At 39.7% G+C, this 22,685-nt stretch overlaps 1 protein-coding gene across 1 annotated transcript in view; it reads left to right on the top strand.

Moving 5' to 3' along the window:
* Positions 1–22,685, top strand: part of cdkal1 (CDK5 regulatory subunit associated protein 1-like 1) — a 260,633-nt gene that overhangs the window by 183,623 nt on the left and 54,325 nt on the right. The window contains exon 11 of the mRNA XM_085366272.1: positions 7,989–8,169. Within this exon, the coding sequence (XP_085222398.1) occupies positions 7,989–8,169 (181 nt within the window). The remainder of the gene's footprint in view (positions 1–7,988; positions 8,170–22,685) is intronic.

Here is a 22,685-nt window from a genome sequence, read left to right as displayed (position 1 = left end):
AGCCTGAACTCTCTTAGCTTTCTGGTAAGTTTAAGTAGTCTTCAGGAATAGTTCTCCAGACTTCTTAAAGGACATTCAAAGCTCTTCTTTGGATTTTGGTTTCCTTTTGTACTGTTCTCTGAGGAGGCCAATCCATGACTTGTGTTTTTTTTTGTCTTCCAGATATGCTTTTACCACATCTGCAGTGTGTTTTGCATCATGGTTATGCTGAGAAATGAAGGCTCCCCCCCCCCTCTAATAATTGTTTTATGGCTAACCTTACATTAGAGCCATTTCTTCAGCAAACAGTCTTAAGTGAACAGCAGATGCATCACTTTAAGGGCCAGATGCATGTCTTTGCTGTATCTCCCCCCCCCCCCCTCTCTCCACCCCAATCAGCTTTTGATATCTTTTAGGCCAGCCACTTCTTCTTTTGTCCTCTACCTGTTCAGTTTCTGTCAATTTTTTTAGGAACACATTACACAACACGCAGAAATATGCACCTTGTTGGTGCAAAAACAGCATTTTATGCCTGGTAATCTTAAAATTTTGTGTTTTTGTGATAGGCTGCAAGTAAAAAAGTGCATGAGGAAGATTTAGTTCACTGTGTAGACACAACACTGGCTCGTTCCGTGACTTAGTTTCTTTTTTAATGCTTGAATGATTTATAGGTCTGCAGTTTGTGGCTTATGAGCCATTGCTCAAGACCACTTTAGAAAAAAGTACAAGAAAGTCTGGCTGCTTGGAAGCAATATATAAATAAATAGAGGTGGCTCAGTACTTTCACACAGTGTTGTTATAAGTAAATCAAGTGTCATTGCCAGCTCAAGAGAAATCTTCAGTGCGAGTAACATACAATCACTCTTTACTATAAAAAGGCTGATTATTATCAATACTTAATACAGCAACTACTTGATTGAAATTTCAGTAAGCCGGTTTAAGTGAATTCCTTTTTTATCACTTTATAAATGGCACTCTTTGTCTTATTCATTCAGGTTGAATATTTCTAATTTGCTTTGGGTGAACTGCTGAGTAAAGAAAGCACCAAAGCTTTCACGTGTCTACCTTTCATTTGCTTCAGGTGAGGCTTTTATGTTCATTTATCTGATGCCAAGATCTTATCTATATCTGCAGGGTCAGGTCAGGAGAGTGGAGTGGAATGGTAAATTACATGCTACTGCTATGCCAATGAAGGCTGGATGAATATGAAATAAAGTGCAAAGGGTCAGTCCATTTAACACCTGGCTAACCAGTCGTGAGTGGGATGCCTTTGCACCGCTACCCTCCTCCAAGTCTTCAGATGTGCGCGTGGGTGTCTGTGCTGAGATGTGTTTAAAATAACTGTTTGTGTGTGTGAATGGATGGATTTGTGGTGTCTGTGTGCTCTTATTACTCCTCCCTGAGACTAATGGAATGCGTACGTGTGCGTTCTCATTACCCTTCTCCGAGACTAATGAAGTATGTGTGTGCCAGCATGTGTAAGCGAGTGTGTTAAATTGAACTGCAGTTCTGCTCTGCTGTGTTCAGACTGTTTCATTAAATGATAAAGTTTACAGATGACTCCAGCGGGATCATTATTTAGTAGGCTCGCCATTCATTCCACGGCAGCCACCTCGATCTTTATAAATGACCCGCTGCAAAGAAAGACGGAGGTTATTTTGCACCGCAGGGTTAAAGACAAATAACTTTATTATTCTTTCAGGAGACCACCAGAGCCAGCGTGTTTGCACAACCAATTTGCGCTGATATCCAAGATCAGATTTTCTTTTTTTTTTAAATTTCAGATAGTGAGATGCTGCATAAATAAACATAAGATACATTTATTACATAGTTGTTTTTTTCATTATTTCAAAAGAAATGGTCGCATAAATTGTTGCAAATATAAATTAAAACACTTGAAAAAGTTGCTCCATCTTCTACTTTTTAACCCACAAGTTAGACTGGGAGGCATCAGGGACTTGAGGAAAATAAAAGTAAACGATACAGGCTTAGAAAGTCTTTCTGACAGTTTCCTCTGGTGCTGTCTGAAACTATCACCTGTCTCATCTCATTCCGTCTGCTAACCAGTCACTCTTATTTCACTTCCCTACTCTTAATCTTGCCACAGTTTTCTCTAACCTCTTTTTCTAAAACCTTTCACATCTTCTAATCTTTAAGTTAATAAGAAATTGTGAGAATATTATGTTATTGTTATTTTCTTTTTGTCTTACCTGCAGAATTCACAGCATTGCTTCCATGCCGGTGCACTCATTAAGGTCTGCTAACAGTAACCCGAGTTTATATTAGTGCCACGGTGAAGCCGTGAACCCTACTTTCGCAGCTTTGATCTGCCTCTAACTCCTGTGTTATCTGTTCAGTCACCTGGCATGTCTTCTGCTGGTATTCACAGCCCCCTCTCGCTCATCCTTGATAGTGGCAGTGGGTGAGGAAAGTAAGTGATAACCAAGCAGGCCTCTTTCTCCTTGTCTTTCCCTGTAAATTGAGCTGCTACATGACAGTGCTATTACCTCCAGCTGCCACAGCTAAATCAAACACTTAAGTGTGTGAGTGATTACCTACACTCCTCACAAGTGTCCTTATTCCTTCCTCTTTCTTAGATTCCTTCTGTCTCTTTTGCAGAAGAATCGCAGGACACAACAGAAGAGGGTGTATCCCTGCAAACGTATCGCTTGTTTCTTCAACTTAGTATATCAAGAGTTTACATTTAGTAAAGCAAAAAGTAGTAGAAACCACCTCAGGATGGAGAGAGATGTTAAGCCATATTAATACTGTGAGCTACAGTATTTCAAGCTGCTTTCTTTAAGACACCTTTTGTCCCCATGCAGCCCCACATCGTCACATTCACAGCTCAGGTTTTTATCCAACATGCCCACCTTAGCTGAAGGTGTTGTTGTCATCTGATCAAAGAATGGGCTCCCAATATTCTTCAGGCTTCCTTTAGCGTTCTTTAGTTTGATGTGACTTGTCTTGGGGACTCTAGAAGTTCATCATGTGTAGAGGGGGACATTATGTAATAGATGAGTCTAAAGCATTTACCGGTCTATTTTTTAGAGCTAGAATTTTCAAGTGCCCTGCTGTCTTGGACAAAAAGAGGAAAAAAAACCCATGAATGATTATTTATTTTAGAGTATTGGACTGGACAGATGGATCTTAAAGCTTGAAATCCGTAGCGCAGTTCCCACTGCTCTTCCTCACATCAGCACTGCTTATGTCAGACCTGAAATTCTCCCGCTATAGTTCTCAAACAGAATTTGTTTTCAGTCTCATTACAGCTGCTGCTCTCTCCCTTCCTCACACATAATTACACTTTCTACTTAAGCTGTCAGGTTACATGTTAATGTGATTGTATGTAGGACTTGAAGTTTCTTCAAGAGATTTTTGCCAACTTTTTTGCGTTTAACAAAAAATCTGTCAAAGCTCTTAATTTACATCTCTTCTTATTGCCGTATCTCTTTCTCTTCACCTCCTGACTCCTACGCTACAGGAGCCCGACTGAGCCAAACATTATCATTTCAGAGAACACACACACACACACACACACACACAGAATGCAGCACAGATGGCAGACATGGTCTCTTTCCCACACATGAATAGGTAAATATTTACCATCCCAGATTGTCTTTCTTCCAATCTCATCCTTCTTTCCTCCACCTTTTTATACCGTATACTTATTTTGTCGCTTGCTGCGTTTTGGTTTGTTTCCCGTCCCAGTGGCCGTGCCTTCATTTTGTCACAGGCCACGTTCACAGGCATCTGTTGTTCAAACATACACATATTTTAAATATCCGATGACGAGGCTCGTTCTGTGTCTATGGGGACTCGTGCACGTATGTATTGAACGTGTGAAGTCTTTAGCAAACAAAGAGTTGATGGTGAGATTTCTGAAGCTTAATTCAGCCCATCCAGGCTGATTAGGGATTAGCTGGAGATTTTAATAGTAGAGTTTAGCCTTCGTGATGGTTCCCTGTCCCCCTGTGCAAAACTTAACTAAAACCTAACTAATAGCTAATGGAGGCTGCTGTCTATGGGGGTGTTGTCCATTTGCCTCAGTGAAGCAGGAGCAGAAGTGACAGAGAGGAAAATACACAGACAAAGACACATGATTTTCTTCAGCAGCGCCTTTTAAGCACCTGCTGAAGTCTCACCATTAGTCATTAGAGTAGCGATTGACTGTATGCTCTTTCTTTTCTCTTCACATGTGTAATATATTCTCAAGGTATTCATTTGCTTTCCATTATAACACATCCATGGTCTCGGACTTCATCAAATAGTGACCAAATTAAATGCAGGTTTTCATGCATCCTAAATATATGTTTATGGTTCATATATGGGGAGATTGTAAGTTGTCAGTAGGGGTGAAAGCGGAGGATGTTTATGCTTTATTTAAATCCTGCTGAGTTTAACATATGAAACTTCATATTTAGACTTTGATGATGATGCTTCTTTCACAATATATTTTTAACATACATTTATTTTTGTCTATGTTTTGTGGCAAATAAGACCCTCTGTGGGCTTTTCTTTAATAAATATAAAATCTTTATTTAACACTTTTGTCACTCACTCACTTTTAATGCCTCAGTTATTGAAATGTCCTTTTCTGCTTTCTGTTTATCTCCTTTCCACACACAGTTTTGGGTTTTTTTTGGTAAATCTTTACTGGTTTGTCTACTGGTTTGAAAAACACGCATTTTTAAATATGTCTGAAGGTTCTCAGTCATCCAGGTCATCGGAAATCACATGATAGGGTGGGGCCAGTTTTCACAATGAGCTCACCCCAAACCCTGGCTGATTGGGACCTACACCCGCTTTCACACCTTGGCTCATGTGATTAGGTAGAGGATCATCAGGGGGTCCTTTGTCCCTCTTTGGGGGGGGGACACTCCCACTGGGTTTAAATCTGGGACTCCCCATCACTGACTCTTAGAACTGCAGAAGCTTCTCGAATGAGAGGTGAAACGTCTTCAAGCAACTCAAAGAAGTCCAGACGCTTTTCTTTCCAAGCTCCTTAGACTACGCATTTTTAAAGCGCGCATCCTCAAAATTCTCACAAGCAACAGTTGTAAGAGCAGCATTAGAGCGCTACTGAATATCAGAAAGCGTTTTCTAGGCGTATAGGTGTAAAATAGAGCTTAAAAAATTCAGTGGAAGGATACAAAACTTGCAGGCTTTATTAAGGATTCAAAGACGTATGCATGCCTCATCCGCTGTTTAAATTATGCCCGGTGTTTTGTGGCAAATGTTAATACAAGGTTAAAAAGACAAACCAGTGTTTCAGGATTTGAAGTTTGTAAAAATAGCTCTGTTCTGCACCGCTTTAATTGAAAGCGAGTTGAGCTGAAATGTAATTTTACATCTTTTCCTTGATTTTTTTTACTTCCCATCTTTCTTTCTTTGGGTCTATCTTTGGTTCTTTGTTTCTCACACTCTCTGTTTTTGAAAGGTGAACAATAACAAGATCCATTTCTCCTCTCTCATTTTAACAAGGACAGTATCAGTGTGGTTCTTGTTCATTAGTATCACATATCACACCTCTGTCACCCTTAGATCTGGAGGAGGCAGAGGTGTCAAAATGACACATGTGCGCACGCATATTTTTTTACCCTCTCCTTCACCGAAAGAAAAAGCCACAGAAGTCGATTCGCACTAGTTCCTGCTCTTTCCCTCAGTATTCCATTTTTCTTCTGTTATTTTGCACCCCTGGCCTGAATTGTGCATTTTTCTTCATAGCAGCAATGTGTGAGTTTCTAGTAGTATTACAAAAATGAAAAGCACCTAGTGCCTGCCTTTAACTCCTCACTGCCACCACTACCCAAGGGCAATAGGAAATTAGATATACGTGCCCTCTGGAGATGCAAGAAACGTCTTTGTATTTAGAAAAAAGTGCTTGTTTGTTCATAGTGCTAATTTTATTTACCTTCCCTACCACTGCGTTAATAAAACAGCTCAGGGGATTATGAGCAAGAGCTTTAAATAGCAATAAATTAGTTTATTCAGTATTTCTTTTATCCTTAGAATAGATGAGCTTTTCATTTTGTGTGTGTGATTAAATCTCATGTGATGCACAGGCTTTCTTAATTGTGGCTTGTAGGCCACACTGACACAATTGGGAGGCTCATCATCAGAAAATGAAATATATATTCTCATTTTCAGGATACTTTAGCTGACTGATTGTTGTAGGAGGGTACAGGCCTTCACTAGTTAGTTATTTGAAATACTCAGTAGAACTGCAGTTTCAGAAGATCCAAGGAATCGGTTTTAATGAACGATCGGGAATTATACATTTATTCAGCTGTTTGACCATTCCTTGCACTGTGTTTTAAACGTAGCTCCACTTCTCCATATGATAGTTGTCAGGCAGATCTGAGAGGTCAAGGATGCCTGTGCCCGCAAGCTGTGATTTAATATTAATGACCAGCAGCCAATTGGAAGTCATCAATAGGTCAGAGGTTATCTTGGGGTTGCAGATGCAGGAAGTTAATGTAATTAAAGATGCATCACATTGTCGATTGCAGAGAAAGTGTCTCTTCCACTCTTAATTTCTTTGTTGAGCTGTCTTCTCTTTGTAAGGCCCTTTAATATGCCTTTGTGCGTTTTGATTTTTGTCCAAATATCTTGTGCTTTGCATGGATTTTCATCCAAACACTCCTTATAGTTGTCTTTTTCTGTGTGTGTAGCACATCTGAAAGCCTTTGTAAGAAGGAAAGTGACTGGAGAAAGAAAACAGATTGAAGGCATAAATAGAAGGCTACATGTAATGGTCTCGTGAGTTGTCTTTGACAGGGTGCTGTTACATGAGGATGCTCCTTCTGATTCCACTCTGTGCCTGTTGTACTTTGATAGAAAGCTTGTAGTCAGTGGTTTGGCTTATTTAAATATACATTTTATTTTCTGTTCTGTTTAAAACCTTTTCCAGTTTCAATTTTTACAGAAGATTCTATTGGAAGGCCAGTTTCCCAAAAAATCATTTAGATTCCTGTACTTGTAAAATGCTTTGTCTTTAGAAGAATTCTCTTGTGCTACTTTGGGCTTTTGGGCTAATTGGCTGTTAATTGGAAGAAATAGTGATAAATAATAGTAATAAATGCCTAAATGCCTTTGGGATTAGGTGTTATCGCTGAAATTTGTGGTAACACATGCTGTCAGTCTCAATGGGAATGTCATGTCCTATAGGTATGCACCTTTTTCCCCTATGGAGTTCTTTTCCAAGCCACCCAACAGCTGTCAATACAAACAAAAATACATGGAAGAAATCATTGCATTTATTCCCACAACATTCTACTGGCCCCGATTAATCCAATGAGCCAGCCGGTCAATAATCAAATACTAATGATCGGCAGCAGAGGTTGCTAATTAGGTTTTGATTGGCTGAATCCTCCTGAGTCCACGGGGAAAGGCACTACCCTCCTTTCATGTTGTGGTGCCTTAGATAGTTCAAAGGTGCACAGCAGCAGTGGACAAATGTCTGTGATTTCCAAACTCGGGCAGAATCTTATGTAATAAATTAGGTAGTAGTTGGCTGTCAGTGATTGTATTGTGATTTTGTTTTTGTGTGTGAAACCAAAGTAAAAGTAGTTCCACAAGATGGATAATATGAACCAGTGGTCCTAAAGTGCTGTAGATTGGTTTCATAGCAAAAGTGGATCTTTTGCTGTGGATTTTTAAAAGGTAAATGTTGATAACATGATGTTCTATGACATGGTTTTCATCTAAAGTAGTGTCCTGTAACTCTTGGTTGCACGATACAATTTGTCAATAAAGCTAGTGCAACACTTTTTGTGCTACAAAGTAGCTACCAGTATCTTTACCCAATCAGCTGAAATTGTTTAGTGTAACAAAAAAGAAGCAGGACAGACATCCATTATTTGAGAGGGATTAGTTTCCATTTCAGAGCAATAAAAATAGAGATGAATGCCTTTTTTATACACTATTTGTTTTTAAAATGATTTTCTAGGATATAGCAAAAACTTTGAAATTCCAACTAAGTGTCTCTGTCTTTCTTTCTCTTATAGAGTCCCTGGTGTAACTATTGCTACAGATATAATCTGTGGTTTTCCCGGAGAGACTGAGGAAGACTTTGAAGCAACCATAGACTTAGTGAAAGCCTATCGATTCCCCAGTCTTTTCATCAACCAGTTTTACCCCCGACCCGGTACGCCTGCCGCCAGGTTGGAGCAAGTACCAGCACATGTGGTGAGTGCAGACACGGACAGAGTTTCGATCAGATGCTCTGAAACATGCCAATTAAAGAAGCAAACTTTAGCTTATTGTTACTTAAAAATGTAAAAGCCTTTTCTATACTTGTGAAGATTTTGCATTATTTTAGTATCACTAATCCTGAGATGTATGGAGGAGTGACTGCGAGAGAACATAAATCAAGCTAATGCGCTCCATAGACATTTATAGACATTATTTAGCTGAAAATCTTCTTAAATAATAAATTGTCTGAAGCATTTTTCTCTCGACTTCCCAGGAGATCTACATGTTATTAGTAAACGTCTAACGGTGGTAACAGTCTCATCTGAACACATTATTGTTCTTTGTATAACCACCCAACTTGCGACACATCGCTTCTCTAGCTTCCTACATCTCCCCATCTGCTGCCAAATAAAACAATTAACAGCTAATAAAATCTTAATTGTTTGCAAAGGTGTGTGAGTGAGGGAGGGAGTGAGAAGCAACGCAGACTGAGCATATCACACTCAGTCACACCAACGTTTTCTTGACCTTTTCGCTCATGGATTTCTCAGCTAGATTGCTGTTTGGCGGAACTAAATTCTTATATAATGAGCTAAAGCGTTCATATGTATTATATCAATGCTAAGTAATAATGTAGTTGAACTTTATGATCACGCCGTTGATTATACACATTTTTTTCTTCATAATACACTTTAGCAATAGTACACCTTGTGATTTTTTTTTTCCACTTAAGGAACTAAACTTAACACGCGATTATTTGCAGTTGTTTGTAAAAATCTTTACTCGTGGAAAATTATTTACTATTACTAAAATATGATCCTGTTTCTAAAGTTATTGGACAAAACGTGCAACAAAATGCAACAGCTCACATTACTGAAGTGCTGCCGTTACACATGTGCTGCTTGTGTTTGTACTTCTACCTGAAATATTTTCTTTGACCTCCTTTTTCTTTAGTTTGACCTTTTACATATGCTGTACTCTATACCTTGTTGTCTTCTTTCTTGCCTTTATACTCCAATACTCTGTGCCATCAAAGTGTTGACACATCTCTTTCAAGTGGAGTGTCTTCATAAGTCATTCTCTTTTTCCCCTTTTCTCGCCTTCCTCACTTTGCTCTCTGAGGAGAAGCCGGGTGCTTCCTAGAGGGATCAATCCCCAGACACAACCACACTGCAGCTTCTATTCTTCTTTATTTCCCTCTTCGTCCCTTCTCCTCTGACCTTTATTGTCTGTGTTTGGATTATAGCACAATCAGTCCAAGACTTCATTCAGCTTTTTGAGTTTGAAATGTGACATGTAAGAAGACCTTTAATTGTCAAATTAGCATCTTTTTGTAAGACAAGAGCTTACAAAACTGCTTCAAAATAACTCAAAACACTGTAAAATCCTAAAAACTGGACTTCACTGAACTGCAGTGCTCTGCTTTTAATACATACAGAATATGGTTTGGCATTTTGCTGAAATAAACAAGCTAACCTAATCAAGAAGCTGATTGAATGTAGGGCTGTGCCATTATGGCCTAAAAGTACTATTGCAATTATTTATCATGTTTTTTTTTTATTGATTTTAAGCATCAGAAATATTTTTATTGTAGTGTCAGTTAAATATAACACTGATATGTTAACATTATCGTTATCTTTATTCGTGCTGCAAATCTTTGCATCAAAATAAAATAGTTCCTAGTTATTTAAATTCATAGAGTCACTTAAAATAAAGTGAAGTAAATTACAATGTAAACATATTTGATATAAAGAAGCAAAATATCAAGTCTTTCAATTCTTTCATCGTGGCTGATTAATGGATGTGAATAAAATTTATAACTCAACATCTATGAGATCTCTCTCCATTTCCCCTGTGATGCACTGCCACTTTGGTAAAGTACCATATTTGTCCAGTAGGTAACTCTTTTTCCTGAAGTCTTACTAGTAGTCGTAAGTTGTTACTCACTGTGTTTATTGGACAAATGGAATACAACTACGGGACTACATTGTGGATTTCAGTGTTCTTGGTGACCTGGATGGTTACCAGTGCTGGGAATAACAGCATTGCAAGTAACGGCGTTACTAACAGCGTTACTTTTTTTCAGTTACAAGTAATCTAACTAATTACTATTCCTATCGTTACAACGCCGTTACAGTTACTAACAAGAAAATGCGGTCCATTACTATTTTTCAACAAACAGACGGTTGAAGCTGTGTTCAGCTTACCGCATCTTATATCAGTTGTACGGAAGTAGCTGACTACGCAAGTAATCTGGACGCTACAGCTTTAAGCAGCTGCGTGCGCTCCCGCGGACGGTAATCACGATCACTGTCTAGCACAACACCTGGAGCTAAGGGGGCAAAACAATAAGTTAGGACTGTCGATATATCGAGTTTTTTAAAAATATCGATATTTTTATACGAGATATAAGATGTGACAATATCGTTTATATCGATATAGTCTTTGTTACGTAATTATACTTGTGGAGCCGCAAGTTTGCCTCTCTTTCGTCAACTTTTGACTCTACGCAACGATACTCTGCCTCGCCTCTCTTTCACTGAACACAACTTCCCCTCCCCCATCGCTTCACCTGCAGGCAACGACAAGATATACACGGCAAATCTCCGTTAACGACTTACCACCCATCGCCCTGTGTGTGGGACTGGACGGCGTCAACGTGTTAATGAGCTAACCGCGCTAACGCCACGCAGCCCAGAGGGGCTGCACAGCCTAAAATCCTTTCATTTTCTCAAAAGTTGACAGCGCGCCTTATGTATGAATTCTGGTTGTGCTTGATGACCGCGAACCGATTTTATGTGGTACACGGCGCTCAGCAATCTGTCAAAAATGTTTGAGTACGACTTTGGTAAGCTACGGAGCCGCACCGCTTGATGGATTGTCAGAGCATTACAGCTACCGAGGAGCCTCGCGGAGTAATACGTACTGTGCTTCAATGTAATATTACCGTATTGTGTGTGTATAAGGACCATAAATGGCACCTGTTAAGAGACATGGTTACGAAGAGGATTTCAAACTCCAGGCTGTCAGTCACGCAGTAGAACTTGGGAACAGAGCAGCTGTGAAATCTGTCTGTCTTTGTTATTATGCTCAGCGTCTTTTAGTTTACATTTTGACTGCACAATTGTGAGCTCTTTGTTATGCACAAAAACAACATAGTTTTCTTTTATTTATGGAGCATTATTATTTAATAAATGCTGATAATTTATTTTTGAGTAATTTTTTTCATGTACATCTACGCTGTATGTTAATAAAAGTGCCTGATTGACATCTGGGACACAGCTTTGACTAAGAACTCTTTTTGTTCTTTATGGCTTTAAAAAAATATCGAGATATGAATTTTGGGTCTTATCGCCCAGTCCTAGCATGAGTGCTGCTGTTTGACTGCGGAAGAATAACGTAGTCGTGGTAAGCCGATCACATGACCACTTAAAGACAAAGCAACAAGGTGATATACAGTGGGGCAAAAAAGTATTTAGTCAGCCACCGATTGTGCAAGTTCCCCCACTTAAAATGATGACAGAGGTCAGTAATTTGCACCAGAGGTACACTTCAACTGTGAGAGACAGAATGTGAAAAAAAAATCCATGAATCCACATGGTAGGATTTGTAAAGAATTTATTCGTAAATCAGGGTGGAAAATAAGTATTTGGTCACCTCAAACAAGGAAAATCTCTGGCTCTCACAGACCTGTAACGTCTTCTGTAAGAAGCTTTTCTGTCCCCCACTCGTTACCTGTATGAATGGCACCTGTTTGAACTCATCATCTGTATAAAAGACACCTGTCCACAGCCTCAAACAGTCAGACTCCAAACTCCGCCATGGCCAAGACCAAAGAGCTTTCGAAGGACACCAGGAAAAGTATTGTAGACCTGCACCAGACTGGGAAGAGTGAATCTACAATAGGCAAGCAGCTTGGTGTGAAAAAATCAACTGTGGGAGCAATCATCAGAAAATGGAAGACATACAAGACCACTGATAATCTCCCTCGATCTGGGGCTCCACGCAAGATCTCATCCCGTGGGGTCAAAATGATCATGAGAACGGTGAGCAAAGATCCCAGAACCACACGGGGGGACCTGGTGAATGACCTGCAGAGAGCTGGGACCAAAGTAACAAAGGTCACCATCAGTAACACACTACAACGGCAGGGAATCAAATCCCGCAGTGCCAGACGTGTTCCGCTGCTGAAGCCAGTGCATGTCCAGGCCCGTCTGAAGTTTGCCAGAGAGCACATGGATGATACAGCAGAGGATTGGGAGAATGTCATGTGGTCAGATGAAACCAAAGTAGAACTTTTTGGTATAAACTCAACTCGTCGTGTTTGGAGGAAGAAGAATACTGAGTTGCATCCCAAGAACACCATACCTACTGTGAAGCATGGGGGTGGAAACATCATGCTATGGGGCTGTTTTTCTGCCAAGGGGACAGGACGACTGATCCGTGTTAAGGACAGAATGAATGGGGCCATGTATCGTGAGATTTTGAGCCAAAACCTCCTTCCATCAGTGAGAACTTTGAAGATGAAACGAGGCTGGGTCTTCCAACATGACAATGATCCAAAACACACCGCCCGGGCAACAAAGGAGTGTCTCCGTAAGAAGCATTTGGCTAGGCCACTCCAGGACTTTCAGTCTCCAGACCTCAACCCCATAGAAAATCTGTGGCGGGAGTTGAAAGTCCGTGTTGCTCGGCGACAGCCCCAAAACATCACTGCTCTCGAGAAGATCTGCATGGAGGAATGGGCCAAAATACCAGCTACTGTGTGTGCAAACCTGGTAAAGACCTATAGTAAACGTTTGACCTCTGTTATTGCCAACAAAGGTTATGTTACAAAGTATTGAGTTGTATTTTTGTTATTGACCAAATACTTATTTTCCACCCTGATTTACGAATAAATTCTTTACAAATCCTACCATGTGGATTCATGGATTTTTTTTTCACATTCTGTCTCTCACAGTTGAAGTGTACCTCTGGTGCAAATTACTGACCTCTGTCATCATTTTAAGTGGGGGAACTTGCACAATCGGTGGCTGACTAAATACTTTTTTGCCCCACTGTATACCAGTTTATAAATTGTGTTGATAGGCCACGTAAAACCACAGTCATGATAAACAATATATACGCGGCGTTTTTTCCTCAATAGTTTTGTCACATTTACTGTCTAAGGACAGCGCTAGCAAGCACTCTCTACTTATGAGCAAAAACAAACAAACAAACAAAAACAAAAAACAGGACGTTTTAGGAGTGACGGCGAGAGAGAGAGAGAGAGAGAGCGAGCAGAAAAAGAGAGAGAGCGAGTTTTGATATGTGAGAGATTTGTGACATTTAGCATGTTTGGAGTGTGTAGTTGTCTTGTGTAGTTAGTTTGTAGTGTTGTGGACAGTTTTGTGTTGTGTGTCAGAACAATGAGGCGACTGCTGTCTCCAGGTAGAAACAGGAGTGATACACCTGCTGCTGTCAGACCTGCAGGCATCAGGCTGTGATGTTCTCCTTTATAGTGGACAGAAATTGTTTTTTGGGAGTGGCACAAATAATTTGTGTGGCATCTTATTGAGTGCAGAACAGCTGATTGTTCTGTAAATAGTTTGAAATGGTTATTTAAAAAAATCAAGGTAAAAGGTAAATAACTTTGTTGTTTGCAAAACTTGTGCATAGGATTTTAAAATTGACAATTTATATTTGCATTTAAAGTTATGAAATGTGATTCATTAAACATGTTTGGTTGTTACACTAAAAAATATAACTTTTTCTACTCTGATTTTATGTTTTTTGTCTGATTTTAGATCAATTGTGTTAATACAGTATGTCAAAATGAAAACATAAGTTTACATTCAGACACGTGAGGTTGTGCTGAAAAGGATGACACCAAACAAGGCAAAGTAAATAGTTTTTAAAGGTGAAATGTGGAGGGAAAATCAAAAGTAGTTAAAAATGGCCAATTATACCTGGGACCCCAGGGTATAATTATTTTTTTTTTTAAGTAACCCAATAGTTACTTTTCAAGTAATTAATTACTTTCAGAATATTGTAACTCAGTTACTTTTTTGAAGAAGTAACTAGTAACTATAATTAATTACGTTTTCAAAGTAACTTGCCCAACACTGATGGTTACACAGACACACTGATGAGGCTCGCTTTTATAGACATCTGAGCTGATGCTGGGCAATTCACGAAGGTAACGTGTTCCTGGCCTTTATGTATTCTTCATACTGCGATTAGCTGTGTTGCATGTAAAGGATCCAGGACTTCATCTCCTGCCACGCCAGATGTTTGCATTTTGTCTTGATGATCTGTTACCTGTTGCATTTCTGTTTTTCATCCTAGTGTTATTAGGCTGAAACATCACATGCAGGCATGTGGAGTCAGGCAGTGATGAAGAGAGCGCTGTATTTGCTTTTTTCTTTAGCGCCCTGTTGGCAGAGCGCTCATTTTGAAAATAGTTTGATCATCGAGCACGATTGATATAAAAATTAAACTGTGTAGCCCTAAATAGATGCCGTGATATGTCGGTCCAAAACCTGTGACCTGGCAGTCACCCGTGCCGTGTTCATTGCTCAGTATTGCACCCAGATACCATCATGGATCCAGAAGTTTTAACTGTACACCAAAAACATGCTGGATATTTCTTATCTTGGTGAGGCAACATCTGTGGTTTAAATAGTTCTCAAATTGATACTGTTGCACTGAGTCACTGGGTATACTGGAAAAAAATCATTGTAATAAAGAACAGACTTGCCTCACATGGACAAAAGTCCATATTTAGGTGCCTAGAATAAGATGGCAATCATTTGTTTTTTGTTATTAAACTTTATAGAAAATGTACATTTTGAGGAACAATTTAAAAGTGACAGAGAATGGTATACATTTCTTGTCAGAGAGACAAGAAATATATACTCGTGTGGCTCTCTATACCGTACACCTGCTTCAGTGGTTAACATCACTGCATCAGTCAGCATGCACCTGTTTTCAAACACAAACACACACAGCAAACAGACGACATCTAAGCCATGTAGGGTCGGTCATTAATAAAGTGCACCAGATGGTTTGTCTGGAATACAACTGTGTTCAATAGCCACAGGAGGGATGGATGGAGAACTAGATGGATTAGGAATGGAGGTCTTAGATAAAGAGTGTGTAGGAAAGGAGAGCAGATAGAAAGCACTGCTGAAAGGGAGATGGATGGAGGAAATAATGAGACAGGAAGAAACGCATAAAGGGACATGTCCACCGTGATGCATGTTGGGGGTTCTGCACAGCCTCCTAAATGTGGCCGCTGATGTTGATGTAAATGTATGTAGTGAGGTTTTTCATAGTTACAGTTTGGTTTTGAGGGAAATAAAGTAAACCATATTTACTATATTGTACCAATGACTGCTAATGGGTCACCACAGGGCATCTTCTATGTCCGTCTTGCCCTATCCCTTGCATCCGTCACACCAGCTGTCTGCACAAACTGCTTCTCTACTCCCTTGAATCTTCTGTGTTCTTGCCCAGCAGCTCTGTATTCAACATCCTATCTCCAACATATCCACTGTCCCTTCTCTACACGTGTCCAAACCAGCTTTGTCTCCAAGCCACTCAGCCTGAATTTGTGTCTGATACACTCATTTCTAATGTTGTCCATCTTGGACACCCTCAATGAAAATCGCAGAATCTCTGGTCCGGGCTCCTGTCTTTTTGTTAGTGCCACTGTCTCCTGAAAATACATCTGTATTGTACTGATGAGACTCGATGTCACTGTGTAGAAACGACTCCTTTTCAAAAACGAGGTTTTTTTTCACGCTTTGCTGCTTTGGCACTCGATGAGCTGAGGACAGAAAAGAGAATTTGGTGCAAATATTTGGTCATTTCTAAATCCTGATTTTTAAGGTTAAATTGTTTTAATTTGACATTCTATTCTCTAACAAGCAAACAAATATTTGATTAGAAAAATACAGTCATGAGTGAAGCCTGTCCATCTTCACGTCCAGCTGTCCTGTTCTGTTATGACCTGCTGTATTAGATGACTTATGAGAGAATACTCACTTTAGATTCGAGTGTAGGAAAACACAAAGAACAGGAGACCACATGGATGGAGAGAGAAAGCTATCGTGTTGAGAATAAAGGGAAGTGAATATTATTAGCTTGGATCCCTCTAATCATCCCCAGGTGACTCGAACCTAGCCTTGATGAATGAACTTGCTAAGTAGAAGCTGTTTGGATGTCTGCTGGTGAGGCCGGGTTTTCCAGTGAGCAGCTGCACGAGACAAAGAAAAGAAAAAAGTGATAGCGAAAGAGATTGGCTGCTCAATGGGGACAGTGTTTTTAATTTCCCCTGGTTGTAATTGGTTAAAAACTCCATTACCCACGAGGCACCAGTGCAGTAGCTGTCAAAGTAAAACAGCTGGCCAGCCACCAGTAGCTCCATCTTCAAGCCTCTGTATCATCTATCTATGCCTGGACGCACACTCAGAAAAATCCACGCTTCCCCTCCGTCTCTGTCTGTATTTGAGACAAAACACTCCTACATGCATAACAGGGGAGCTAATAACAGTTGGTTAAAGGGAGTCTAGCAGGTATTAAGTTGAGTTAATGGTTAAATTGCTGTCTATGCTAGGGAGGCCTACATTTGATTAATGAGCTCCTAACCCACTAATAATAGAAGACATTGCATTTTAATGATACTTTTTTTTTTCTTTTTTAATTCAAATGATTTTTTTCTGTGTATAGGTCATCAGTGCGCTGTTATAGCTGGAGGGAAAAGCAATAATAGTGTGTGAAAAATAAAGTAGGCTTTTTGACTGAAGAGAATTTTGTTTGATGTTGAAGAAGGACGATTGTGGTGAATAAAGTGTCATTTTTTTAATTTGGAGAAATTCTTAATTAGAACACTTTGACTGTTGGTGCACTTGAAGCATATACTCTCAAGAAAGCTTTTCAAAACCCTTTGGAATTATGTAGATATCATAATTGATTACTCACAAAATGTGATTTGATCTTTTTCTAAATCACAGTTATAGACAACAATAATCTGACTAGACAAATAACACAGCAACAGCCCTACTTATCATGCCTTATTGAACACACTGAGTAATCACTTTACAGCCCGGGCTCGAGAAATATACGAGCCTCGGTGGTAATGACTCCCCAAAAGCTACTTGGAACCAGGTGTTCCATTAAAACGAATGCAATTAGAAGTGCAGGTTGTAGATGTGCTCCACCTTAAAAACAAAGGTGTACAAAATCTGGTTACTTTAGAAGAAGCATTTTACACTTTTGCAGCATTTCCTACTTTGTATCCATCAATCTATTAAAAAAATGGGTGGCAAGAGCTCTGTTGCTGCTCTCCCTAATAGTAGTTGTGCCACAAAGATACCACCAAGAACAAAATGTGCAATTCGGAAAGAGCTGATATAATCTAAGGACACCATGAAGGAAATCAAAAGAATTAAGAACATCTCGGGCAATGTTCTCATATCTCATTGGATAATGTTCTGTGCGCAGATGAGACAAATTGACCCTTTTTACCCTTTTATCTTAGCTCTGCACAAACCCAAATTTAGAGGGGAAAGGCAACAAACACTATATGTATTTTCTAATTTTTATCCCTTTATAGTCCCCACACGTGAGATTTTTGTAGTCCTCTGCATTTAACCCATTCACTCTAGTTTTACACATTCATGAAGAGACGGGGTAGCTGTTGGTGGATTCGGGGCGAACACTACCTGCTGAGCCATCCCTGCCCTGTACAACACGGGAGCTGCATAGTTTGGGGCTGTCCTGCTTCATAATGCCTCAGGCCTGGATGGCTTGCAGTCACTGATGGAAGAAGGATTTGAAAATTATATTAGGAAATTTTCAGCGACCAGTCTTCGATCTAGTACTTGGAGGAGACGTTGGGTGATCCAAAGTCTTTGGATCTGGCTAAGTCAGGGGCGTGGCTTTAACCCTGGTCAAATGACTCAGGGGGCCTTTTCATGCCAGAAATGTTGATGAACTGAAAGTGCTTTGTAGGAGATAATGATCCACAATTTCTCTTATAAGCAGATACTCATGAAGACTCATGCTGCTAAATAAACTTTGCTACATTTTAGCAGTTTGCATTATATATCTGTGGGACAGTGGTGTGGAAAGCCTCCAGCAAAAGTCCTGGGCTCAGGTCCACTGGCCGGTGCATTTCTGAGTGGCTTTTTCAAAGCCATACATTGGCTTTGAAATGTTTAACTGGCAATTGTAAACTGGATGTAGGTGTAAATGTCTATGTGTTAGCCCTGTGATAGTCTGGTGACCCCGCCTTTTGCCTTATGACAGCTGGGATAGACTCCAGCCCTCGCACAACACTGATTTGACTGAGCGGAAGAGGATGGATGAATGATGAAAAAAAGAGAGTAATATTTTTTATACGCGTTGCTTAACTGAGATAGTGGGTAAGAAAATGTTAGTTTAGTGACCTCTGTGAGAGAGGAAGGTCATAAACCCCACTGTGACCACTCTGTGATGCTTTAGGAGGTGTAAATCCTTCACAGGCACAACTCTGCAGTTGATGCCTCAGGTTCTTTGACTATAGATATAATGACGCTCGAGCTCTATATCATTAACATCTGTTTGCCATTAGGGAAAGACAAGTGGGCGCATATTGGTGACCAGAAGCAATTTAAGTATTGGCAAGATCATTGTTACCTTGCCCCACAACACACAATCATTTTGGCATGCTGGAATAATACCAGTATGGGTTTCATAGACACACACGTGCAATTACACAGAATTCTACTGCCTTGCGTCACAGAGTCATGCAATCGATATTTTTTTGTGAATTGACAAACTATGCGCAGGGCCTCACTGAATTGCAGTATATACACAAAAATACTCATTAAAAACAGCTTCTGCTTGTCATGTACAGAGCTGGTAACTTACACACAAAAACATACATATAAAATCAGTCACTCAATCATCAATAAACCATTTAGAATCCCGTTATTAGTTTTATGTTTTAAGTCGGTGAAACTAGCAGTTGTTTCCTGGTCTTAATATTGAATCTTTTCAGATGGTGTCGTTAATGATCACAAAATCAGAGCTTGATCAGATCAACTCTTTATGAGCTTTGTGCTACTACTTGTTTATTAGATAAGATAATTGTATTTTTTATATGATGGCTTTTATATTGTTTACTTGTGTCGCCACTGCTCCTGCGTTGGAATTTGGCTACATTCATGTAATGTCACTTCTGGTTTTATGAAGCATCCGTCTCTGGGGACAACAACAGATGGATGTCATGATAACAACCATTGTTCATCATCACCCTGCTGACAGGTCCACACGCTCACGGATTGGCTTTGCATTGCCAGGTTGTCACTAACACAACCTCGACAGCATGCAAAATTAACTTCGAACATGCACCCAAACACACGCAGATGCACACACACATATCTGTGTACAGAGGGAAAAGTCATACATGTAATGCAGAGCGTTTGGAAAACTTGATAACATTAAAGATGTCATGGGATCATTTTTAGGTGAGGCCAGAATGACTATTTGGACAGATGTCACATTTAAACAAACTAAAGTGTGATGTTTGGTTTGTTTAAATCAGACTCTGGTTCGTTTCCCTTTGGTGTGGTTTGCTTGTAAAAATATGAACATGATAATTGCACTTGGGTGCAGACCGATATATCTGCACCGGAGGAAGTGGTCTAGGTCCGGTTCACAAACAAACTCCAGAGCAGTTTGTCACAGACCGGTTTAATGTCAGACTATATTTTCGTGTTGCGGATAAATACAACAAAATGAAATGAAACGACCAAGACAAAAATTGTGATTTTTTTTTTTTCTTTTTTTGGTAAATATAATAATAAACGCGAATTCAGTGTGTAATTGTGTGACTTTATTAGCAGCGTCCTTCTGATATGCACCAACAACACTGAGAGTAACATCCTCCTCTCTGTCCCTTATTCTCTCTGGTCACTATGGTAAAGCGTAAATATTTCTTTCAAAATAAGACACACAACTACAACACAGGGAAACAGAGTTAACGATAAAAACTTAGAAAACCATAAATTTCACACCCGAGCCTCAACTCTCGCGGCCCAGTACCAAACGACTCGCTGACCAGTCCGGGGTTGGGGACCGCTGATGTAAATGATATTATGTGTTTACAGATCATCTGCGGTCTATTTGAGTTTTAGTCTACACATCTTTACCTCTAGACTATAAACTAATACAAATGATTAGACTTTTACTGCTATAGCTAAGAGTGTAGTTCTTATTCTAGGACCCACAGACAGAGCAGTTGTGGGATAATGAGAGCATTCAGCTTTCTTTAGCAGCTTTCCACAATAGTCGGGAGGTTTAAAGGAATTTTGTAGCTCCTATCTTAAAGGTTAGGAACAGGTAAGTTGACTTGAGAATATTACAAAGCTGTAGGATTTCAAATAATGAGCTGAGGTTTCCACCTCTTTCCGATCTGGTGCGACACTGGGAATGTATCTCTTTTTTTCACGAGTTTTTATCTTTTAACAGCTTTTTTTAGGCTCACATTATCTCTTTTTGTCTTCTGTTTGTCTGTTTTTATGTTGATCTTTGAATCCCTTGTATTCATACCGTTGTCCATATGAGTGTACAGCTTTTGTTTTTTGTGTTAGTCAGTATGTGCCTTCGAGTTGGCACGTTGTTGTTGTTTGTTGTGTTGGTGCGTTGTGTGTATGTGTGCTGCTCCTGAAAAGAACCAAATTCTGCTGAGTATTCATTGGGGCTTGATAAATCCTTACCTGGAGTTAAAGCTGTCTTAGTCGCACTCTCTCACACAAGCACACCATGGAGCATCAATGAATACAGAGTGATGGTAAAAGTTATGAAGGGATGATAAGAAGGGGGAGAAAGGTGTTGAGGAACAATGATGAGATCGCTGCTCAGAGCCGAGGTGCTCAAGGCAAAAGGAGAGAGTGCAAGAAATTATCAAGAGACATACTTACGTGGGGGAGAGTGGGCAAGAGAGCGAAGAATGAATGATTAGAATGAGTTTTCCCCCTCTGGAAAAACAGAACAGGAGGAGGAGGGGCATTGAGGGGTCTGTGGAAAGGCAAAGAAAATGAGAGAAAAGAGGATTTGTGGATTCCAAAGAACCCTTTGGCAGAGGAATAGAGAGGGAATCAGATGAAAACAAGAATGTGAGGATGGCAGTGGGACGGGGCCAATGATTACAGGATTGTATGGATCAGAAGAGGCTTGAGTGAACAGACAATGAGTAAAAGATGGGTAACATATGGAAACAGAAGAAAGCGAATAGATGGGAGGAATGGAGAATAGAGCTACAAGCTATGAGAGGAGCAGAGAACAACAGAAAAGGTCCAAACTGGCCAAAACACAACATTTCTCTTCATACACCACATCTTTTATTGTATTATTATTATTATTATTTTCTTAATTTGGCCTAATTTTTCTCTTATCTGTGGACTTTAGCAGAGGCTGGCATGCTTCTGAAACTTGACTACACCATGTTGTAAATATGGTTAGTTGAATGTTATGCTTGGTTAGTCAGCAGACATTTTTCCTCTACGTTGAAAGATCAAGCTGTCTTTGCTAGTCTGGAATTAGCCAGTTTGTCCAGCTGTGCAATAGCAGAACAACAGGTTTTCTGTTCAGCATGTACGGCTCATGCTTAAGGACATTCAACTTAACCCTGCACATTCTAACACTCAAAAAGACAGAGACACGAGGGGGGGAGAGCAGGAGGGAGAATAGCTATGAATGCATACTCCCTTTAGGTACAGTACCATATTTATATGCCCTTTCCCTTTAGCCATACATGGCCTAATCAGTGAGCTAATTAGCACTTTCTGTAGCTGCATCAGCCTCATGTAACTCATTGCATTAACAACTGCCACAGATCAAACCGTCGCCTCTCACGCTTGTGCATCTCATTATACAGTAAGTACACGAAGGCCAGACTTTAACTAGAAATGAAATGAAGCATTTTCTGCCACAGATGGTGTACAGATAAATACATTCCAACTGTCCGTTCATTATTATTATGAATTCATTGTGGGCATACTTATAAGCCTTGGCTTTTTTCCATCCATTTGAAGTAATCCAGTTAATAGCAGTGGAGCTGTAATGTATGTCCATATCTGTATAATATCTCTATGATCATTATCAGAAATACAGAGGACAAGGAAATGCAAATAAGATGTATCACACGTCCAAAGAAATGTTTTACAAACAAAGCAAATAAAGAAGGACGAGAAAATTCAGGCTGTGAATCAGAAATCTTTTGTTTCCATTGTTGAGTCGGACTAGTTCTGTATTTTTGTAGGTTTTTTACCTTACAATATAAAGCACCTTGAGGCAACAGTTCTTGTGTTTTGGCGCTATATAAATAAACCTGAACGGAGTTGTCATTTTAAAGTTCTATTGTTAGTCTTGTAGTAAGAGAGTAATCATGTCTTTTTAACTACGATGGAGCTACATTTAAATCAAAGTGGTTAATTAGCACTAAAGGTTTGAATGTGTTACTGCCACTGTTTCAGGAAAGC

This window comes from Diplotaxodon limnothrissa, linkage group LG11 (genome assembly GCF_057381915.1).
Source record: "Diplotaxodon limnothrissa isolate DT_005_m linkage group LG11, D_limnothrissa_male_GT1.1, whole genome shotgun sequence".
Classification (NCBI taxonomy): Eukaryota; Metazoa; Chordata; class Actinopteri; order Cichliformes; family Cichlidae; genus Diplotaxodon; species Diplotaxodon limnothrissa.
This window is presented reverse-complemented; position numbering and strand designations above follow the sequence as displayed.